We start from the raw sequence: 18,388 nt of genomic DNA, 5'->3' as shown, positions 1-18,388 counted from the left end.
CCTATTCAGTAGGTTCAATTACTGTCATAATTTCATAGATAAGGAAACTGCCCAGATGTCTTTGCGTTATTCTATTTTAATCTTTTTTCCCCCCACAATTAAGTCATAGTTTGAATGTCAAAATAAAGAACATGAATTGCCTATAAAAAGCAGAAATAGAAGAATTACAACCCCTCTATCAGGACTGATTGACAGGAAAATTTATTACCTTGACATAAGAAGGCTGAGTCCTGACCTGGCAGTGGGACCTTCCCTAGTGTTAACCTCCTCAACAGTAAATAAGAGGGTTTATGACCAGGAGAACAAGACCACTGGGTAAAAGGTGCTCAACATCAGGTAACATTAGGACATGCAAGACAAATGTAAATCAAATATCACCTCACATCTGTTAGGATGGCTATTATATACAAAAAGACAACAAATATTGGGTAGGATGTGGAGTTTAAGAGAACACTTGTACTTGGTTGGTGGCAATGATTATTTGTACAGCTATTACACAGAAATCCCTTGCATTCCTATACACTAATAATGAGAAAATAGAAAGAGAAATTAAGGAAACAGTTCCATTCACCATTGCAATGAAAAGAATAAAACGCTTAGGAATATATCTACCTAAAGAAACTAAAGACCTATATATAGAAAACTATAAAACACTGGTGAAAGAAATCAAAGAGGACACTAATAGATGGAGAAATATACCGTGTTCATGGATCAGAAGAATCAATATAGTGAAAATGAGTATACTACCCAAAGCAATCTACAGATTCAATGCAGTCCCTATCAAGCTACCAACGGTATTTTTCACAGAGCTAGAACAAATAATTTTACAATTTGTATGGAAATACAAAAAACTTCGGATAGCCAAAGCAATCCTGAGAAAGAATGGAACTGGAGGAATCAAGCTGCCTGACTTCAGGCTCTACTACAAAGCCACAGTCATCAAGACAGTATGGTACTGGCACAAAGACAGAAATATAGATCAATGGAACAAAATAGAAAGCCCAGAGATAAATCCACACACCTATGAATACCTTATTTTTGACAAAAGAGGCAAGAATATACTATGGATTAAAGACAATCTCTTTAACAAGTGGTGCTGGGAAAACTGGTCAACACTTGTAAAAGAATGAAACTAGAACAATTTCTGACACCATACACAAAAATGAACTTAAAATGGATTAAAGATCTAAACAGAAGACCAGAAACTATAAAACTCCTAGAGGAGAACATAGGCAAAACACTCTCCAACATAAATCACAGCAGGATCCTCTATGACCCATCTCCCAGAATATCGGAAAGAAAAGCAAAAATAAACAAATGGGATCTAAGTAAAATTAAAAGCTTCTGCACAACAAAGGAAACTATAAGCAAGGTGAAAAGACAGCCTTCTGAATGGGAGAAAATAATAGCAAATGAAGCAACGGACAAACAACTAATCTCAAAAATATACAAGCAACTCCTGCAGCTCAATTCCAGAAAAATAAACGACCCAATCAAAAATGGGCCAAAGAACTAAATAGACATTTCTCCAAAGAAGGCATACAGATGGCTAACAAATACATGAAAAGATGCTCAACATCATTCATTATCAGAGAAATGCAAATCAAAACCACACCGAGGTACCATTTCACACCAGTCAGAATGTCTGCAATCCAAAAGTCTACAAGCAATAAATGCTGGAGAGGGTGTGGAGAAAAGGGAACCCTCTTACACTGTTGGTGGGAATGCAAACTAGTACAGCCACTATGGAGAACAGTGTGGAGATTCCTTAAGAAAGTTGAAATAGAACTGCCTTATGACCCAGCAATCCCACTGCTGGGCATACACACAGAGGAAACCAGAACTGAAGGAGACATGTGTACCCCAACATTCATCGCAGCACTGTTTATAATAGCCAGGACATAGAAGCAACCCAGATGTCCATCAGCAGACGAATGGACATGAAAGTGGTGGTACATATACACAATGGAGTATTACTCAGCCATTAAAAAGAATATATTTGCATCAGTTCTAATGAGGTGGATGAAACTGCAGTCGACTATACAGAGTGAAGTAAGCCAGAAAGAAAAACACCAGTACAGTATACTAACACATATATATGGAATTTAGAAAGATGGTAATGATAACCCTGTATGCGAGACAGCAAGAGAGACAGATGTATAGAACAGTGTTTTGGGCTCTGTGGGAGAGGGTGAGGGTGGGATGATTTAGGAGAATGGCATTGAAACATGTATAATATCATATGTGAAATGAATTTCCAGTCCAGGTTCAATGCATGATACTGGATGCTTGGGGCTGGTGCACTGAGACAACCCAGAGGGATGGTACAGGGAGGGAGGAGGGAGGGGGGTTCAGGATGGGGAACATGTGTATACCTGTGGCAGATTCATTGTTGATGTATGGCAAAACCAATACAGTATTGTAAAGTAATTAACCTCCAATTTAAAAAAGTAAATTTATATTAAAAATAAAATAAATAAATTTATATTAAAAAATTAGAAAGAAAAGAGAACAGAATGGAGGTTCCTTAAGAAATTAAAAACTGCAACAAACTGAAGTAGAACTACCTTAGGATCCAACAACCCTACTTCAGGGTAGATGCCAAAGGAATGAAATCAGAACCTTAAAGAGATAAGTGCATTCCCATGTCATGGCATTATTATTTTAAACAGTGAAAATATGGGTATGTGTCTATTGACAGATGAATAAATAAAGAAAGCATGATGTGTGTATGTAAACAATTAGATGTTACTCAGCCATAAAAACAAGGAAATCCTGCCATTTGTGACAACAGGAATGGACTTGGAAAATAATATGCTTATTAAAAAACATATACCAGATGTAGAGTCAGATACTGTATGATCTCATTTATGTGTGGAAGCTAAGAAAGTAAAAATCTTGGGCCATGGATTAGAAATGTAGTTGTGAGAACTGGTGGTGGAGAAACTGGTGGAGAAACTTTCAGTTATGAAATGAGTAAGTTCTGATCTAATTACAGTCTGTTGATTATAGTTAATAATAATGTATTATATTCTTGAAATCTGATAAGAAAGATCTGCTTAAGTGTTACTACATACACACACAGAGAAGAATAGAAATTCTGTGAGGTTACAGATATGCTAATTAACTTGATTGTGGTAATCGTTCGCAATGTTGATATATATAATATCATCATTTTGGACATTTTTTTTTTAATTTTTTTATTTTTTTTTAAATTTTAAAATCTTTAATTCTTACATGCGTTCCCAAACATGAACCCCCCTCCCACCTCCCTCCCCACAACATCTCTCTGGGTCATCCCCATGCACCTGCCCCAAGCAAGCTGCACCCTACGTCAGACATGGACTGGCGATTCAATTCTTACATGACAGTATACAAGTTAGAATTCCCATTCTCCCAAATCATCCCACCCTCTCCCTCTCCCTCTGAGGAAGATGGCAATGACGACCCTGTATGCAAGACAGGAAAAAAGACACAGATGTGTATAACGGACTTTTGGACATCTTTTAAAACACTTCATTTCATAACCAAATATATGCAATTTTGTCAATCAAACGTCAATAACCCCCCCCCCAAAAAAAGAAGAAGAAGAAGAAAAACAATGGTGTAGTATTATCCCACGAGTACAGAATAAAGTCCAAAAATGTAAGTGGTACCACACATCAGACATTTTGCTGAGGTGGAATTGCAACAAATAACCCCATATAAAAGAAATGGTTTCAAGAGGCTTTCTTAACTTTCATTGTCATTTAATTATTAACAATCCCCTGTAAACGAACACCACCTTGTAGTCACCAATGCATTATGATTATGTGCACTAAATTAAACCATATTAACTGAAATTTGAAGTCCATCAATGGGGCCTCCCTTGTGGCTCAGCTGGTAAAGAATCCTCCTGCAATGTGGAAGACCTGTGTTCGACCCCTGGGGTTGGGAAGATCCCCTGGAGAAGGGAAAGGCTACTCACTTCAGTATTCTAGCCTGGAGAATTCTATGGACTGTAGAGTCCATCAAAGGTATCAAGTATATAGTAAATGGCCTTCAAAAGAAAACCTTGACATTTGAATAATCACTTATTTCATGAAGGAGGGAAGACAGAAAAATAAAGAAGGATAAAACACTGCATATCATATAAAATGTGTTATAATTATGAACATTTTAAATTTAGAATCCAGATGACATAGTCCTATATTTCATAGAGATCTGTAGACATTCCAAGTGAAGGAATTATCTAGAATTATATTTGAATAAAACAAGATTTATATATGTGGCTTCATTTCTTTAAATTGGAATTTAATTTTTCTTAAGGAGGAAAAGAGTGTCTCATTCAGGCTAATGGAGAGAGTAGCATGGAAACATATATACTAACATATGTAAAAAAGAAAGCTGTATTTTACTGAGATCCTGGAGGTATTACCTCTAATATCCTCCCTCCCTTTCACTTTTCAGTGAAGTTTTATAAAGTATGGGTGTATTGACAGAGGTGAATAACACATAAACCAAGAAGGAAACAGTTCTAAACAGAATTTGTCACTGAGAAATATTGCTGAAGGTACTGGGGTATATGGTCTTAGAAATGAACTGTTTGAATCCAAAATATGGACACAGTGCTCAATGCCCATTTACTCATTTCCTATTTTTCAAACCCTCTTTTCTTCTTCCAAAGGTGTCCAAGCAGCACAAAGCTGGAAATCTAACAAGAGTCTCAGAATTCTTCCTCCTGGGCCTCTCAGATGATGCAGAACTGCAGCCTTTGCTCTGTATCCTATTCTTGTCCATGTACCTGGTCACCATGCTGGGGAATCTGCTCATCATCCTGGCTGTCACCTCTGACTCCCGCCTCCACACACCCATGTACTTCTTCCTCTCCAACCTGTCCTTGGCAGACACTGGTTTCATCTCCAGCACTGTCCCCAATATGATTGTGAACATCCAAACTCACAGAAGAGTCATTTCCTATGTGGGCTGCCTGACACAGATGTCTACTTTTACCCTTTTTGGTTGTTTGGATGATACACTTCTGCTTGTGATGGCCTATGACAGGTTTGTGGCCATCTGTCAGCCATTGCACTACGCTGTCATCATGAACCCATGCCTGTGTTGCTCTTTAGTTTTGGTGTCCTCTTTTGTTAGTCTTTTGGAGTCCCAGGTGCACAGTTGGATTGTGTTGCAAGTCACCTGCTTCAAGGATGTGGAAATTTCTAATTTCTTCTGTGACCCTTCTCTACTCCTCAAGCTTGCCTGTTCTGACACTTTCACCAGTAACATAGTCATGTATTTTGCTGGTACCATCTTTGGGTTTCTCCCTGTCTCAGGTATCTTTTTCTCTTACTATAAAATTTTTTCCTCCATTCTGAGAGTCCCCTCATTAGGTGGGAGATATAAAGCCTTCTCCACCTGTGGCTCTCACCTGACAGTTGTTTGCTTATTTTATGGAACAGGCCTTGGTGTGTACCTCAGCTCAGCCATCTCACAATCTCCCAGGAAGGATGCAGTGGCCTCGGTGGTGTACACTGTGGTCACCCCCATGCTGAATCCCTTCATCTACAGTCTCAGGAATAGAGACATCAAAAGGGCCATGTTCAGGTTCCTCAGCAAAACAATATAATCTCAGTACCTGTGTCATTCATTTAGAATGTAGGTTATAAAATGCAACAAAACTATGCATGTGGGCCTCATTCTACCCCTCTCATCACCTCGCTTTTGTAGTTCTTCTGGCCTTCAACACTTCTCCTTGCTTAACACCTGAGTGTTGCTGAGTTTGATGTCTTTAATGAGACTGTGGGAATATTCTGGGATCTTTTGTATAGCTTAATAAATGCAGGATTGAATATTATTTTACTGTAGTGATGCTTCATTTTATTGTTAGCGGCCCAAGCATCCTGGTAAGATGAACAACTTTTTTCTGCATATTTACAATTTACATCTTTCCCATAGTTCTTGTATATTTTCCATGTGTGTGCTCAGTTGCTCAGTTGTGTCTGACTTTTTGTGACCTCATGGATAGTAGCCTGCCAGGCCCCTGTCAGTGGAGTTTTCCAGGCGAGAATACTAAAGTGGGTGGCCATTTCCTCCTCCAGGGAATTTTCCCAACCGAGGGATCAAACCTGTGTCTCTTATGTCTTCTATATTTTCAGATTAATTCTTTGCCACTAACACCATCTAGAAAGCCCAAAAGCAATAGACAGAGGAGCCCAGCTGGTTACTGTGTAAAGGGTTTCAAAGAGTTGGACATGACTGAGCCACTAAGCCCTTCCATTTCCATGAAAGAACAGAGGAGTTCTCATTGTTCTACATCCTCACCATCACATTGATATTTTCCATATTCGCTTCTATTTATCAATTCTGCATATGGAGTTTATGTGGGAGGATGCATATAACCTCTTCTTAGTCTTGGTTTTTATGAAAATCATCCAGGAAACATAAAAATACTGACAATTGGGTCTCAACAACAGAGATTCTGATTTAACTGGACTTGGTTGTACCCTGAGGATGAGGATTATTAAAAGAACTCAATGATCCTGCTAAGAATTACTGATATGAATCAATACTTTCATTCAAAGGTGCCCTTTATGCCTTGGGTCCTAACTGCTCATGGGCGAAGATGCTAAAGTGATCAGAGCTCAGTAAGGGACAATATGAAAAGACAACTGGCAGTTTATTTCCCCAATTATTCCTGAAAATGATTTGCACATATGTTCTCTCTTCACACCATACAATTGGGTCTGTGTGCTGGTTATGAAGCTATCATTTTTGCTCCAAATTCACATTTATATACTTTGTTTGGGGTGGAGCTCTAAAATCCCTGCTCTGTTTCCCATTTGTGGTCATCTTATATACATTCAATTGTGGTCAGTAAAATTCCCTTTACCCTAAATCCTCAACTGTTCCCTTTATATCCCTCAAGGCCTTGGGGTTGTAGCTTCCTTCACTTTTTTTTTTCTTTTTTACTCATTCATCAACTGTTTCTTTTCCTCAATTGGTTTTTTACAAAAACAACATCCACTCATTGTGACAAGCCAGCAATAGAGCTATAAAGAAAATCATCCTTCCCCTCCTTTCTCCAACCTCACTTGCTGGATTAATTGAGGACTGCACCTAGGATTTCTTTCATCCACTTCTCTATATTCATATAGGCAAAAGCAAATGCAAGGAGTTATTATTATTATTATTATTACCTTTTACAAAGAATAGGGGTGTTCCATACATATCACTCTGAAATTACAATCAATATGTGTGGGCATTTTTTAAAAAATTTTTATGCTCTTATAATTGGAAGAAAATTGATTTACAATGTTGTGTTGGTATCTGCCATACAACGTGAATCAGTCATATTTATACAAATATCACCTTCCTCTTGAGCCTCCTTCCTCTTGAGCCTCCCTCCTCTCCCCTGATCCCATCCATCTAGGTCGTCGAAGAGCACCAGACTGGGCTCCCTGTGTTCTATAGCAACTTCTCACCAGGTATCCATTTTACACATGATGGTGTGTATATGCCGATGCTACATTCTCCTTTCATCCCACTCTCTCCTTCATTCACTGTGTCCACAAATACATTCTCTACATCAGGTGCTCCATTCCTGCCCTCCAAATAGGTTCATCAATACCATTTTTCTAGATTCCATATATATATATATATATATGCATTAATGTATGATATTTGTTTTCTTTTTCTGACATGTCACTCTGTATGACAGACTCTAGGTTCATCCACCTCACTACAATGGACTCAGTTTCATTTCTTTTATGGCTGAGTAGTATTCCATTGTATATATGTACCACATCTTTATCCATTTCATCTGTAGTTGGACATCTAGGTTGCTTCCATGTCTCAGCTATTGCAACTAGTGTGCTGATGAACATTGGAATTCATATGTCTTTTTTTTTGAAATATGGCTTTCTCAGGGAATATGCCCAGTAGTAGAATTGCTGGGTCATATGGAAGTTGTATCCTAGTTTCTGAAGGAACTTCCTTGCTGTTCTCCATAGTTGTAGATAGAATTTAAAAAATTACATCATACCACTATCCACAAACATCCCACTTTATCCACTATTAAAAAACAGGTGAGCCCAAACCACATTTTATAAAAGTCTTCAAGCACTGAGACCACAAAGAAACCTAAAGAAAATATATTCTGGATCGAGTAGATTCCAATGTAGTTAGCAGAAACTGGAAGCGCATGGAACATTTATTACATTCATCCATGAAATGGCTGCAGGTTGTTCTGATGTTGATGGAGGGGCTCTCTTAGTATAACAGAAACCAGGGGTCTACTTCAGACTGTATTGCATTAAGCAGTAGAGTGGGATCTGCAGAAGTACCTAGGGGAGAGGAAGTTCTACCTATATTCTAGTTTGTGTCCAGGAAATTTTTGTTGAGATCATGGTGGTAGGATGAATTTGGGGATATGCTGGAAAGCAGATGGACAAGCCCTGAGTCTTGAACTGTTTGGAGGACAAAGTCTTTATAGAGAATGAGGATTGTGTGGTGGGCAGTATCTGAAAAGCTCCAATGTCCCAACTCTTGGTTTTCATTGCTTTGTGTATTTACCTTCCCACTGAGTGTGACATGTACATAGAGACCCACTTCCAACAATGAGAATGTGGAACAATGTTGGGAAGTCAATTCTGGGAAGAGAGTAAAATAATCTGGCTTTCTTCTTGCTGCATCTCTCTCTTGTTTTATTGATAGTTCAGTCTGATAAAACCCAACTCCCCCACCAGGCAAGGATGTTAAGTGTCAAGGAACTGAAGGAATTCTTCGGACAATATTGTGTGAACAGATGAATCCTGCCAACAGGTTCATAAGTGTGCTCGAAAGTGGACCCCTGCTGATTCAATCTTGAGATGCCTGCAGCCCTGGCTATCACCTTGAATGCAACCTTCTGGGAGGCACACGGAAATATTTAAAGTATCAGTAATAAAATAATAAGTAAATATCAATAGTTTTCTAATATGCCAATGTAATTCATTTAGAGAAAAAACTTAGAACTGAAGATTCATTCAAATTAGCAAAAAAGTGATGTCCACCATTTCTGATACCAGCTGAGCCAGGGTGGGGAAAGGAAAATAAGAAGTTTTCCTTAGAAACAAATATTAACTGTGAAAATGGAAAGTGTATCATATCCTTTGTATGGATCTAATGCTGCATGGACTCATGACTGATACGATCAATTTGCAGATATCAAGACCACACTGAGTGTTTAGATTGTGAAATAAAGTCTGAGTTTTATGTTAAGAAGTAAGAAGCAAGAGTACAGGTGAATTTCCTTCTGAGGAGAAGAGGGCCTGAGTCCCTGCCCAGGACTTTCACTTTTCTCCTTTTCCTTTTCTGTTAATATTAACAAGTCCCCAGAGATAGAGACAACATTGTCCCACTGGCTAATGATGAGCTTTGGGCATTGAGCCCTAAGGTCAAATCATTGTAAACAATTGGCTTGTGCCTAGAGCTCTTTAGTTTGTCAGTTTTAATATTGTGACTCCACACCCACATCTTTATCCTTTGCAGGAGCCTGCATCATAAGGTTCAGCCTGATTCTGTCTTCCTGCCCATCCTGAGGAGGGACCCTGAGACTTTATCACACACCAGGCAGGAGAGGGTCAGTGAGTCTGTGCTCCTTGGTAATGTTCTAGCAGAGATGCAGCCCAGCCCAGTAAGTACAGAGGGGAATGTGTAGAATGTTATTATATCTACAAAGATTTTATAGTTTATCCCTGGCAGCCCAAGCACACTCAAAAGATGAGTAATTCCCTTTCATTTATACATCAGCATATGTAAAATAAATAGTAAGTGAGAATTTGATATGAGACACAGGGAACTCAACCCAGTGCTCTGTAATAACCTAGAGGGATGGGATGGGATGGGAGATGGGAGGGGGACTCCAGAGGGAAGGGACATATGTATACCTGTGGCTGATTCATGCTGATGAATAGCAGAAGCCAACACAATATTGTAAAGCAATTATCCTCCACGGGAAAAAAAAGAAAAAAATATCTATGCAAAGAGATTTAAGCAAGTGAAAATTAGTTTTCACGTCTTTTTATATTGTTCTTCAGGTTTTAGTTCTTGATTTGTAGTTACCTTTGTATTATGGTCTAGTGGCTAATAAAAAAAATCTTAAAAATATTTTATATTTTTAAAATTTTTTCCAGGTGTTCTGTTGAGTACTTTATTTGCATAATCTTTTTTTGTTGTTGCAAATTTTATTATTATTATTATTGTTTTACTTTATTTTACTTTACAATACTGTATTGGTTTTGCCATACATCAACATGAATCTGCCACGGGTGTACATGAGTTCCCAATCCTGAATCCCCCTCCCACCTCCCTCCCCATACCATCTCTCTGGGTCATCCCAGTGCACCAGCCCCAAGCTCCTGTATCCTGCATTGAACCTAGACTAGCGATTCGTTGCTTACATGATATTATACATGTTTCAATGCCATTCTCCCAAATCATCCCACCCTCTCCCTCTCCCACAGGGTCCATAAGTCTGTTCTATACACCTGTGTCTCTTTTGCTGTCTTGCATACAGGGTTATCACTACCATTTTTCTAAATTCCATATATATGTGCCAGGGGCGGCAGCCAGGAGGAGCAACCCAAGGAGTGGTGGCTGCACAGGCGTAGGAGGGCCTAGAGGAGCTATCCGACGTTGAAGGTCAGGAAGGGTGGTGGTAAGGAGATGCCCCTCTTCCAAGGTAAGGATCAGCGGCTGTGCTTTGCTGGAGCAGCAGTGAAAAGATACCCCACGCCCAAGGTAAGAGAAACCCAAGTAAGATGGTAGGTGTTGCAAGAGGGCATCAGAGGGCAGACACACTGAAACCATACTCACAGAAAACTAGTTAATCTAATCACACTAGGACCACAGCCTTGTCTAACTCAATGAAACCAAGCCATGCCTGTGGGGCAACACAAGACAGGCAGGTCACGGTGGAGAGGTCTGACAGAATGTGGTCCACTGGAGAAGGGAATGGCAAACCACTTCAGTATTCTGCCTTGAGAACCCAATGAACAGTATGAAAAGGCAAAATGATAGGATACTGAAAGAGGAACTCCCCAGGTCAGTAGGTGCCCATTATGGTACTGGAGATCAGCGGAGAAATAACTCCAGAAAGAATGAAGGGATGGAACCAAAGCAAAAACAATACCCAGCTGTGGATGTGACTGGTGATAGAAGCAAGGTCCAATGCTGTAAAGAGCAATATTGCAGAGGAACCTGGAATGTCAGGTCCATGAATCAAGGCAAATTGGAAGTGGTCAAACGAGATGGCAAGAGTGAACATCGACATTCTAGGAATCAGTGAACTAAAATGGACTGGAATGGGTGAATTTAACTCAAATGACCATTATATCTATTACCGCAGGCAGGAATCCTTCAGAAGAAACGGAGTAGCCATCATGGTCAACAAAAGAGTCCAAAATGCAGTACTTGGATGCAATCTCAAAAACGACAGAATGATCTCTGTTCATCTCCAAGGCAAACCATTCAATATCACAGTTATCCAAGTCTATGCCCCAACCACTAACACTGAAGAAGCTGAAGTTGAATGGTTCTATGAAGACCTACAAGACCTTTTAGAACTGACACCCAAAAAAGATGTCTTTTTCATTATAGGGGACTGGAATGCAAAAGTAGGAAGTCAAGAAACACCTGGAGTAACAGGCAAATTTGGCCTTGGAATGCGGAATGAAGCAGGGCAAAGACTCATAGAGTTTTGCCAAGAAAATGCACTGGTCATAGCAAACACCCTCTTCCAACAATACAAGAGAAGACTCTACACATGGACATCACAAGATGGTCAACACCAAAATCAGACTGATTATATTTTTTGCAGCCAAAGATGGAGAAGCTCTATACAGTCACCAAAAACAACACCAGGAGCTGACTGTGGCTCAGATCATGAACTCCTTATTACCAAATTCAGACTCAAATTGAAAAACATAGGGAAAACCGCTAGACCATTCAGGTATGACCTAAATCGAATCCCTTATGATTATGCAGTGGAAGTGAGAAATAGATTTAAGGGACTAGATCTGATAGATAGAGTGCCTGATGAACTGTGGAATGAGGTTCGTGACATTGTACAGGAGACAGGGATCAAGACCATGCCCATGGAAAAGAAATGCACAAAAGCAAAATGGCTGTCTGGGGAGGCCTTACAAATAGCTGTGAAAAGAAGAGAGGTGAAAAGCAAAGGAGAAAAGGAAAGATAAAAGCATCTGAATGCAGAGTTCCAAAGAATAGCAAGAAGAGATAAGAAAGCCTTCTTCAGCAATCAATGCAAAGAAATAGAGGAAAAGAACAGAATGGGAAAGACTAGAGATCTCTTCAAGAAAATTAGAGATATCAAGGGAATATTTCATGCAAAGATGGGCTCGATAAAGGACAGAAACGGTATGGACCTAACAGAAGCAGAAGATATGAAGAAGAGGTGGCAAGAATACACAGAAGAACTGTACAAAAAAGATCTTCATGACCCAGATAATCATGATGGCGTGATCACTCACCTAGAGCCAGACATCTTGGAATGTGAAGTCAACTGGACCTTAGAAAGCATCACTACGAACAAAGCTAGTGGAGGTGATGGAATTCCAATTGAGCTGTTTCAAATCCTGAAAGATGATGCTGTGAAAGTGCTGCACTCAATATGCCAGCAGATTTGGAAAACTCAGTAGTGGCCACAGGACGGGGAAAGGTCAGTTTTCATTCCAATCCCAAAGAAAGGCAATGCCAAAGAATGTTCAAACTACTGCACAATTGCATTCATCTCACACACTAGTAAAGTAATGCTCAAAATTCTCCAAGCCACGCTTCAGAAATATGTGAACCATGATCTTCCTAATGTTCAAGCTGGTTTTAGAAAAGGCAGAGGAACCACAGATCAAATTGCCAACATACGCTGGATCATGGAAAAAGCAAGGGAGTTCCAGAAAAACATCAATTTCTGATTTATTGACTACGCCAAAGTCTTTGACTGTGTGGATCACAATAAACTGTGGAAGATTCTGAAAGAGATGGGAATACCAGACCACCTGACCTGCCTCTTGAGAAATCTGTATGCAGGTCAGGAAGCAACAGTTAGAACTGGACATGGAACAACAGACTGTTTCCAAATAGGAAAAGGAGTATGTCAAGGCTGTATATTATCACCCTGCTTATTTAACTTATATGCAGAGTACATCATGAGAAATGTTGGGCTGGAAGAAACACAAGCTGGAATCAAGATTGCTAGGAGAAATACCAATAACCTCAGATATGCAGATGACACCACCCTTATGGCAGAAAGTGAAGAGGAATTAAAAAGCCTCTTAATGAGAGTGAAAGAGGAGAGTGAAAAAGTTGGCTTAAAGCTCAACATTCAGAAAATGAAGATTATGGCATCTGGTCCCATCACTTCATGGGAAATAGATGGGGAAATCACTGCAAATGGTGATTGCAGCCATGAAATTAAAAGACGCTTACTCCTTGGAAGAAAAGTTATGACCAACCTAGATAGCATATTCAAAAGCAGAGACATTACTTTGCCAACTAAGGTCCATCTAGTCAAGGCTATGGTTTTTCCAGTGGTCATGTATGGATGCGAGAGTTGGACTGTGAGGAAAGCTGAGTGCCGAAGAATTGATGCTTTTGAACTGTGGTGTTGGAGAAGACTCTTGAGAGTCCCTTGGACTGCAAGGAGATCCAACCAGTCCATTCTGAAGGAGATCAGCCCCGGGATTTCTTTGGAAGGAATGATGCTAAAGCTGAAACTCCAATACTTTGGCCACCTCATGCGAAGAGTTGACTCATTGGAAAAGACTTTGATGCTGGGAGGGATTGGTGGAAAGAGGAGAAGGGGACGACCGAGGATGAGATGGCTGGATGGCATCACGGACTCAATGGACATGAGTTTGAGTGAACTCCGGGAGATGGTGATGGACATGGAGGCCTGGCATGCTGAGATTCCTGGGGTTGCAAAGAGTCAGACACAACTGAGCGACTGAACTGAACTGAACCTGGGCTTCTCTGGTAACTCGGCTGGTAAAGAATCTACTTGCAATGCAAGGCACCCCGGTTCAATTCCTGGGTTGTGAAGACCCCCTGGAGAAGCAATAGTTTATCCACTCCAGTGTTCTTGGGCTTCCCCGGTGGCTCAGATGGTAAAGAATTCACCTGCAATGTGGGAGACCTGGGTTCAATCCTTGGGTTGGGAAGATCCCCTGTAAGAGGGCATGGCAATCCACTTCAGTATTCTGGCCTGGAGACTCCCCATGGACAGAGGAGCCTGGTGGGTTACAGTCCATAGTGTCATAAAGTGTTGGACATGACTGAGCAACTAAGCACATTGTGTTCTTTAATGAGATTAATATTTTTTTTAAGAGAAGAATTTTTAGTCCATATTTTTCCTTAACAGGTAGGGCACAGATGTTTTACTATGTTCATGGATTTGTGATCTCAAAATGTCCTTACTTCTCTCATATTCTTTGGACCTATGCCTCAAAAACAGATGTGTAAAGAAACAAGTGAATGCCCTGGGATCAATAAAAATGTGTTCAGACTCAGAAAATTGTGAAAGAAACTAAGGGGTATGGTCCTCAAGCATGAACACTTTATTTATGAATTGCTCAAATACGAAGTATGAACACTTATCTGAGTATCTGTACAATTGTTGTGTGTATTCAACACTCACTTCTTTTTCAAAAGGTGCCCCATCTACATGGAACCACAGAATCATACACGTGTCTCAGAATTCCTCCTCCTGGGCTTCTCAGATGATCCAGAACTACAATCTCTTCTCTTTGGGCTCTTCCTGTCCCTGTACCTGGTGACTGTGCTTGGGAACCTGCTCATCATCTTGGCTGTCAGCTCTGACCCCCACCTCCACAGCCCCATGTACTTCTTCCTCTCCAATCTGTCCTTGGCTGACATCAGTATCAGCACCACCACCATCCCTAAGATGCTAGTGAATTTTCAAACGCATAGCAAATCCATCACCTATGCAGGGTGCATTGCTCAGGTGAACTTCTTGGCTCTTTTTGCATGTTTGGAGAGTCTGCTTCTGACAGTGATGGCCTATGACCGGTTGGTGGCCATTTGTCACCCCCTATACTATCTGGTCATCATGAACCACCACCTCTGTGGTTTGTTGGTCCTGGCATCACTTTCCATTAGCTTTTTGAACTCCCTGCTGCACTACTTGATGATGGCACAGCTTACCTTCTGTGCAGGTGTGGGACTTCCTCATTATTTTTGTGGATTTTCTCAACTCTTCAACCTTTCCTGTTCTGACACCTCCATCAGTAGCATATTAATTTATTTCATTGGTACCATCTTTGATGGAGTTCCACTGTCAGGGGTCCTTTACTCTTATTCTTGAATTTTCTCCATCCTCAGACTCTCATCATTAGGTAGGAGGTATAAAGCGTTCTCCACCTGTGGTTCTCACTTGTCAGTTGTTTGCTTGTTTTATGGAACAGGCATTGGGGTGTATATAAGTTCAGCTCTCTCATCTTCCCCTAGGAAGAGTGTGGTGGCCTCAGTGATGTACACCGTGGTCATCCCTATGCTGAATCCCTTCATTTACAGTCTAAGGAACAAGGACATCAAGAGTGCCTTGTGGAGGATTAGCCACAGAATCTCAAAGCCTAATTTCAAATCCTGTGCCATCTTGCTTTTTGATTCATAAGACATGAGTTTGAGCCAACTCCTGTGAAGGATAAGGAAGTCTGATGTGCTGTAGTCCATGGGGTCATAAAGAATCAGACACAACTTAGTGACTGAACAATCACAAAAAAGATTTACAAAGGTAGTAAAATCAAATATGTGCAACAAGAAGTTCTGAATATGCAAACACATAGTGTATATATACTTATCTGGCTTCCTGCTTTCTGTTTATGCAGGTTTTCCTCTTAGAATAGCTTTAATCACTTGGGAGATTCTTTTTGAATTCTCCACACAAATCATATTCCCACCAGGATTTTGCATAGTACACCATTATACCATTCTGTCTTTCCTTATACATGATCTAGGACCCTTGATCATGGGCAGTCTTGTTTCTATCACTACAAAATAATCATAGTTCTCTCTTTCTTAAATTTACTGTTTCTATATTTTCCTATGATTTTTTCCACTATTTGATATGAGAATCCAAATCTTACCTGAAAGACCAAGATGTTTAGGATGTTTTTATCCCCTAATGATCTTGGCCAGGTTTTTGAACAAATAGAGTGACTAATTCCCCATTTTAAATCACATACTTCCACTAACTCCCTTTCTCCCTGGATCACTGGACCTTGTATAGCGTGCTCTACAACTCCCGAAAGAAGCAGTGTTTGGCTTATTTCTATTAGTATGTATACTCAGGAGGATCTGTTTTTATCCAACTACTAGTGTGTACAGGATTGTCACAAAATATAGGGTGTGTTTATATGATTCACAAACAACAAAGTGATAAAAAGTGAAGATAGACATTTCTCAATTGGACGTCTAAAAAGAATACAAGAAGGTGTTGATCTACCTGTTTCCTTGAAGAATAAGCATCATAGCAGGGAGGGAAGATTCAGAAAATCACAAATCTATGAAAAAAACATCATTGGTTTTCAAATGCCATGTCTTCCAAACTCATTTCAGTAGTTTTTCTAGCAACCAAGCTCTACTTCCAACTATGAAATGATTTCACTTTCTTTTTACATTATTCTCATCGCTCAAGTATTCTATTAACAAAATTTATTGATACCCACTTGTTTTCCCCTAAATAGTCTTTACACACCAGTTATTTGGTTGTCCCCCAGCTTTTCTCTGACATGTTTGCACAAATATAATTAACATTTTTCTTCCATGTCCAATTTAATTGAGTATATATTCTACTTATCATCTAACAAATTAGTGAGGAATCAATCTCTTGAGTTTCTCATACATAGACTGTGAACCAGGAAGACAGAAACATAAGGTGTAGTAAGTTGCAACAGACCGTCATCTCTCATTAAGTGTGTGTGAAAGTGTTAGTCACTCAGTCATGTGTGATTATTTGCAATCCCATGGACTGTATTACACTGTGGCCCACCAGGCTCTTCTGTCCATGGAATGTAAGCCAAAAGCACATTAATGACATCCAGAATTCAAATACAAAAATTATTTTAAAAATATACATTTAGAGAGGGAGCTGTGTCCTCTCTAATTGAGTAGAAATCAAAGGTTTGTTGAACTCAGACACTGAATGCCTCTACATCAATGGAAGGACTCTAAGAATGTAAGAGAAACTAAAGGTATTTCTGACTCTATGACCGGAAACATCATGATGGGATCTGCAGAAATAGCCACAATGGGGCAAATTCTTAGTGTAGTAGGTCTTCTTCAGGGAAATTCTCTTGAAAAATAACTGACAAAGGGTTAATTTCCAAAATATACAAGCAGCTTGTAACAACTCAATGCAAGAAAAACAAACAACCCAATTAAGAATTAAAGATTTTAAAATTTAAAAAATAAATTAAAAAAAAAGTGGGGAAAATACTTAAACAGTCGTTTCTCTAAAGAAGACATACAGATGGCTAACAAACACATGAAAAGATGCTCAACAACACTCATTATTAGAGAAATGCAAATCAAAACTACAATGAGATATCACCTCACACCAGTCAGAATGGCCTGCATCAAAATTTACAAACAATAAATGCTGGAAAGGGTGTGGAGAAAAGGAAACACTCTTGCACTGTTGGTGAGAATGTAAATTGATACAGCCACTAGGGAAGATGGTATGGAGATTCCTTATAAAACTAGGAATAAAACCACTATATGACCCAGCAATCCTACTCTTAGGCCTATACCCTGAGGAAACCAAAATTGAAAGAGACACATGTATCCCATTGTTCATTGCAGCACTATTTACAATAGCCAGAACTTGGAAGCAACCTAGATGTCCATCGACAGATGAATGGATAAAGAAGTTGTGGTATATATACACAATGGAATATTACTCAGCCATAAAAAGGGATGCATTTGAGTCAGTTCTAATGAGGTGGATGAACCCAGAACCTTTATACAGAGTGAAGTGAGACAGAAAGAGAAAGATAAATATCATATTCTAACACAAATATATGGAATCTAAAAAAAAATGGTACTGAAGAATTTTCTTACAGGGCAACAATGGAGAAACAGACATAGAGAATAGATTTATAGACATGCGGAGAGGAGAGGAGAGGAGAGGAGATGGTGGGACGTATGGAAAGAGTAACATGGAAATTTACATTACCATATGTAAAATAAATAGCCAATGGAAATTTCCTGTATGGCTCAGGAAACTCAAACAGGGGCTCTGTATCAACCTAGAGGGGTGAGATGGGGAGGGAGATGGGAGGGAGTTTCAAAAGGAAGGGGAAATATGCATACCTATGGCTGATTCATTTTG

General features: G+C 39.6%; 1 protein-coding gene and 1 pseudogene across 1 annotated transcript; both read left to right on the top strand.

The window, feature by feature from the left end:
• LOC102182966 (olfactory receptor 18-like) lies at positions 4,641-5,608 on the top strand. Its single transcript, XM_013965135.1, has one exon. The coding sequence runs from the start codon at positions 4,778-4,780 to the stop codon at positions 5,606-5,608; it is 831 nt and encodes a 276-aa protein (XP_013820589.1). The 5' UTR covers positions 4,641-4,777.
• On the top strand, positions 14,681-15,670 carry LOC102182690 (annotated as a pseudogene).

Source organism: Capra hircus, chromosome 7, assembly GCF_001704415.2.
Source record: "Capra hircus breed San Clemente chromosome 7, ASM170441v1, whole genome shotgun sequence".
In the NCBI taxonomy this organism is placed as follows: domain Eukaryota; kingdom Metazoa; phylum Chordata; class Mammalia; order Artiodactyla; family Bovidae; genus Capra; species Capra hircus.
The sequence above is the reverse complement of the archived record's forward strand: the minus strand, read 5'-3'. Positions and strand labels throughout refer to the sequence as shown.

Coding starts and splice junctions, on each gene's coding strand:
- LOC102182966 (XM_013965135.1), top strand. CDS start 4,778: ATGTACCTGGTCACCATGCTGGGGAATCTGCTCATCATCCTGGCTGTC.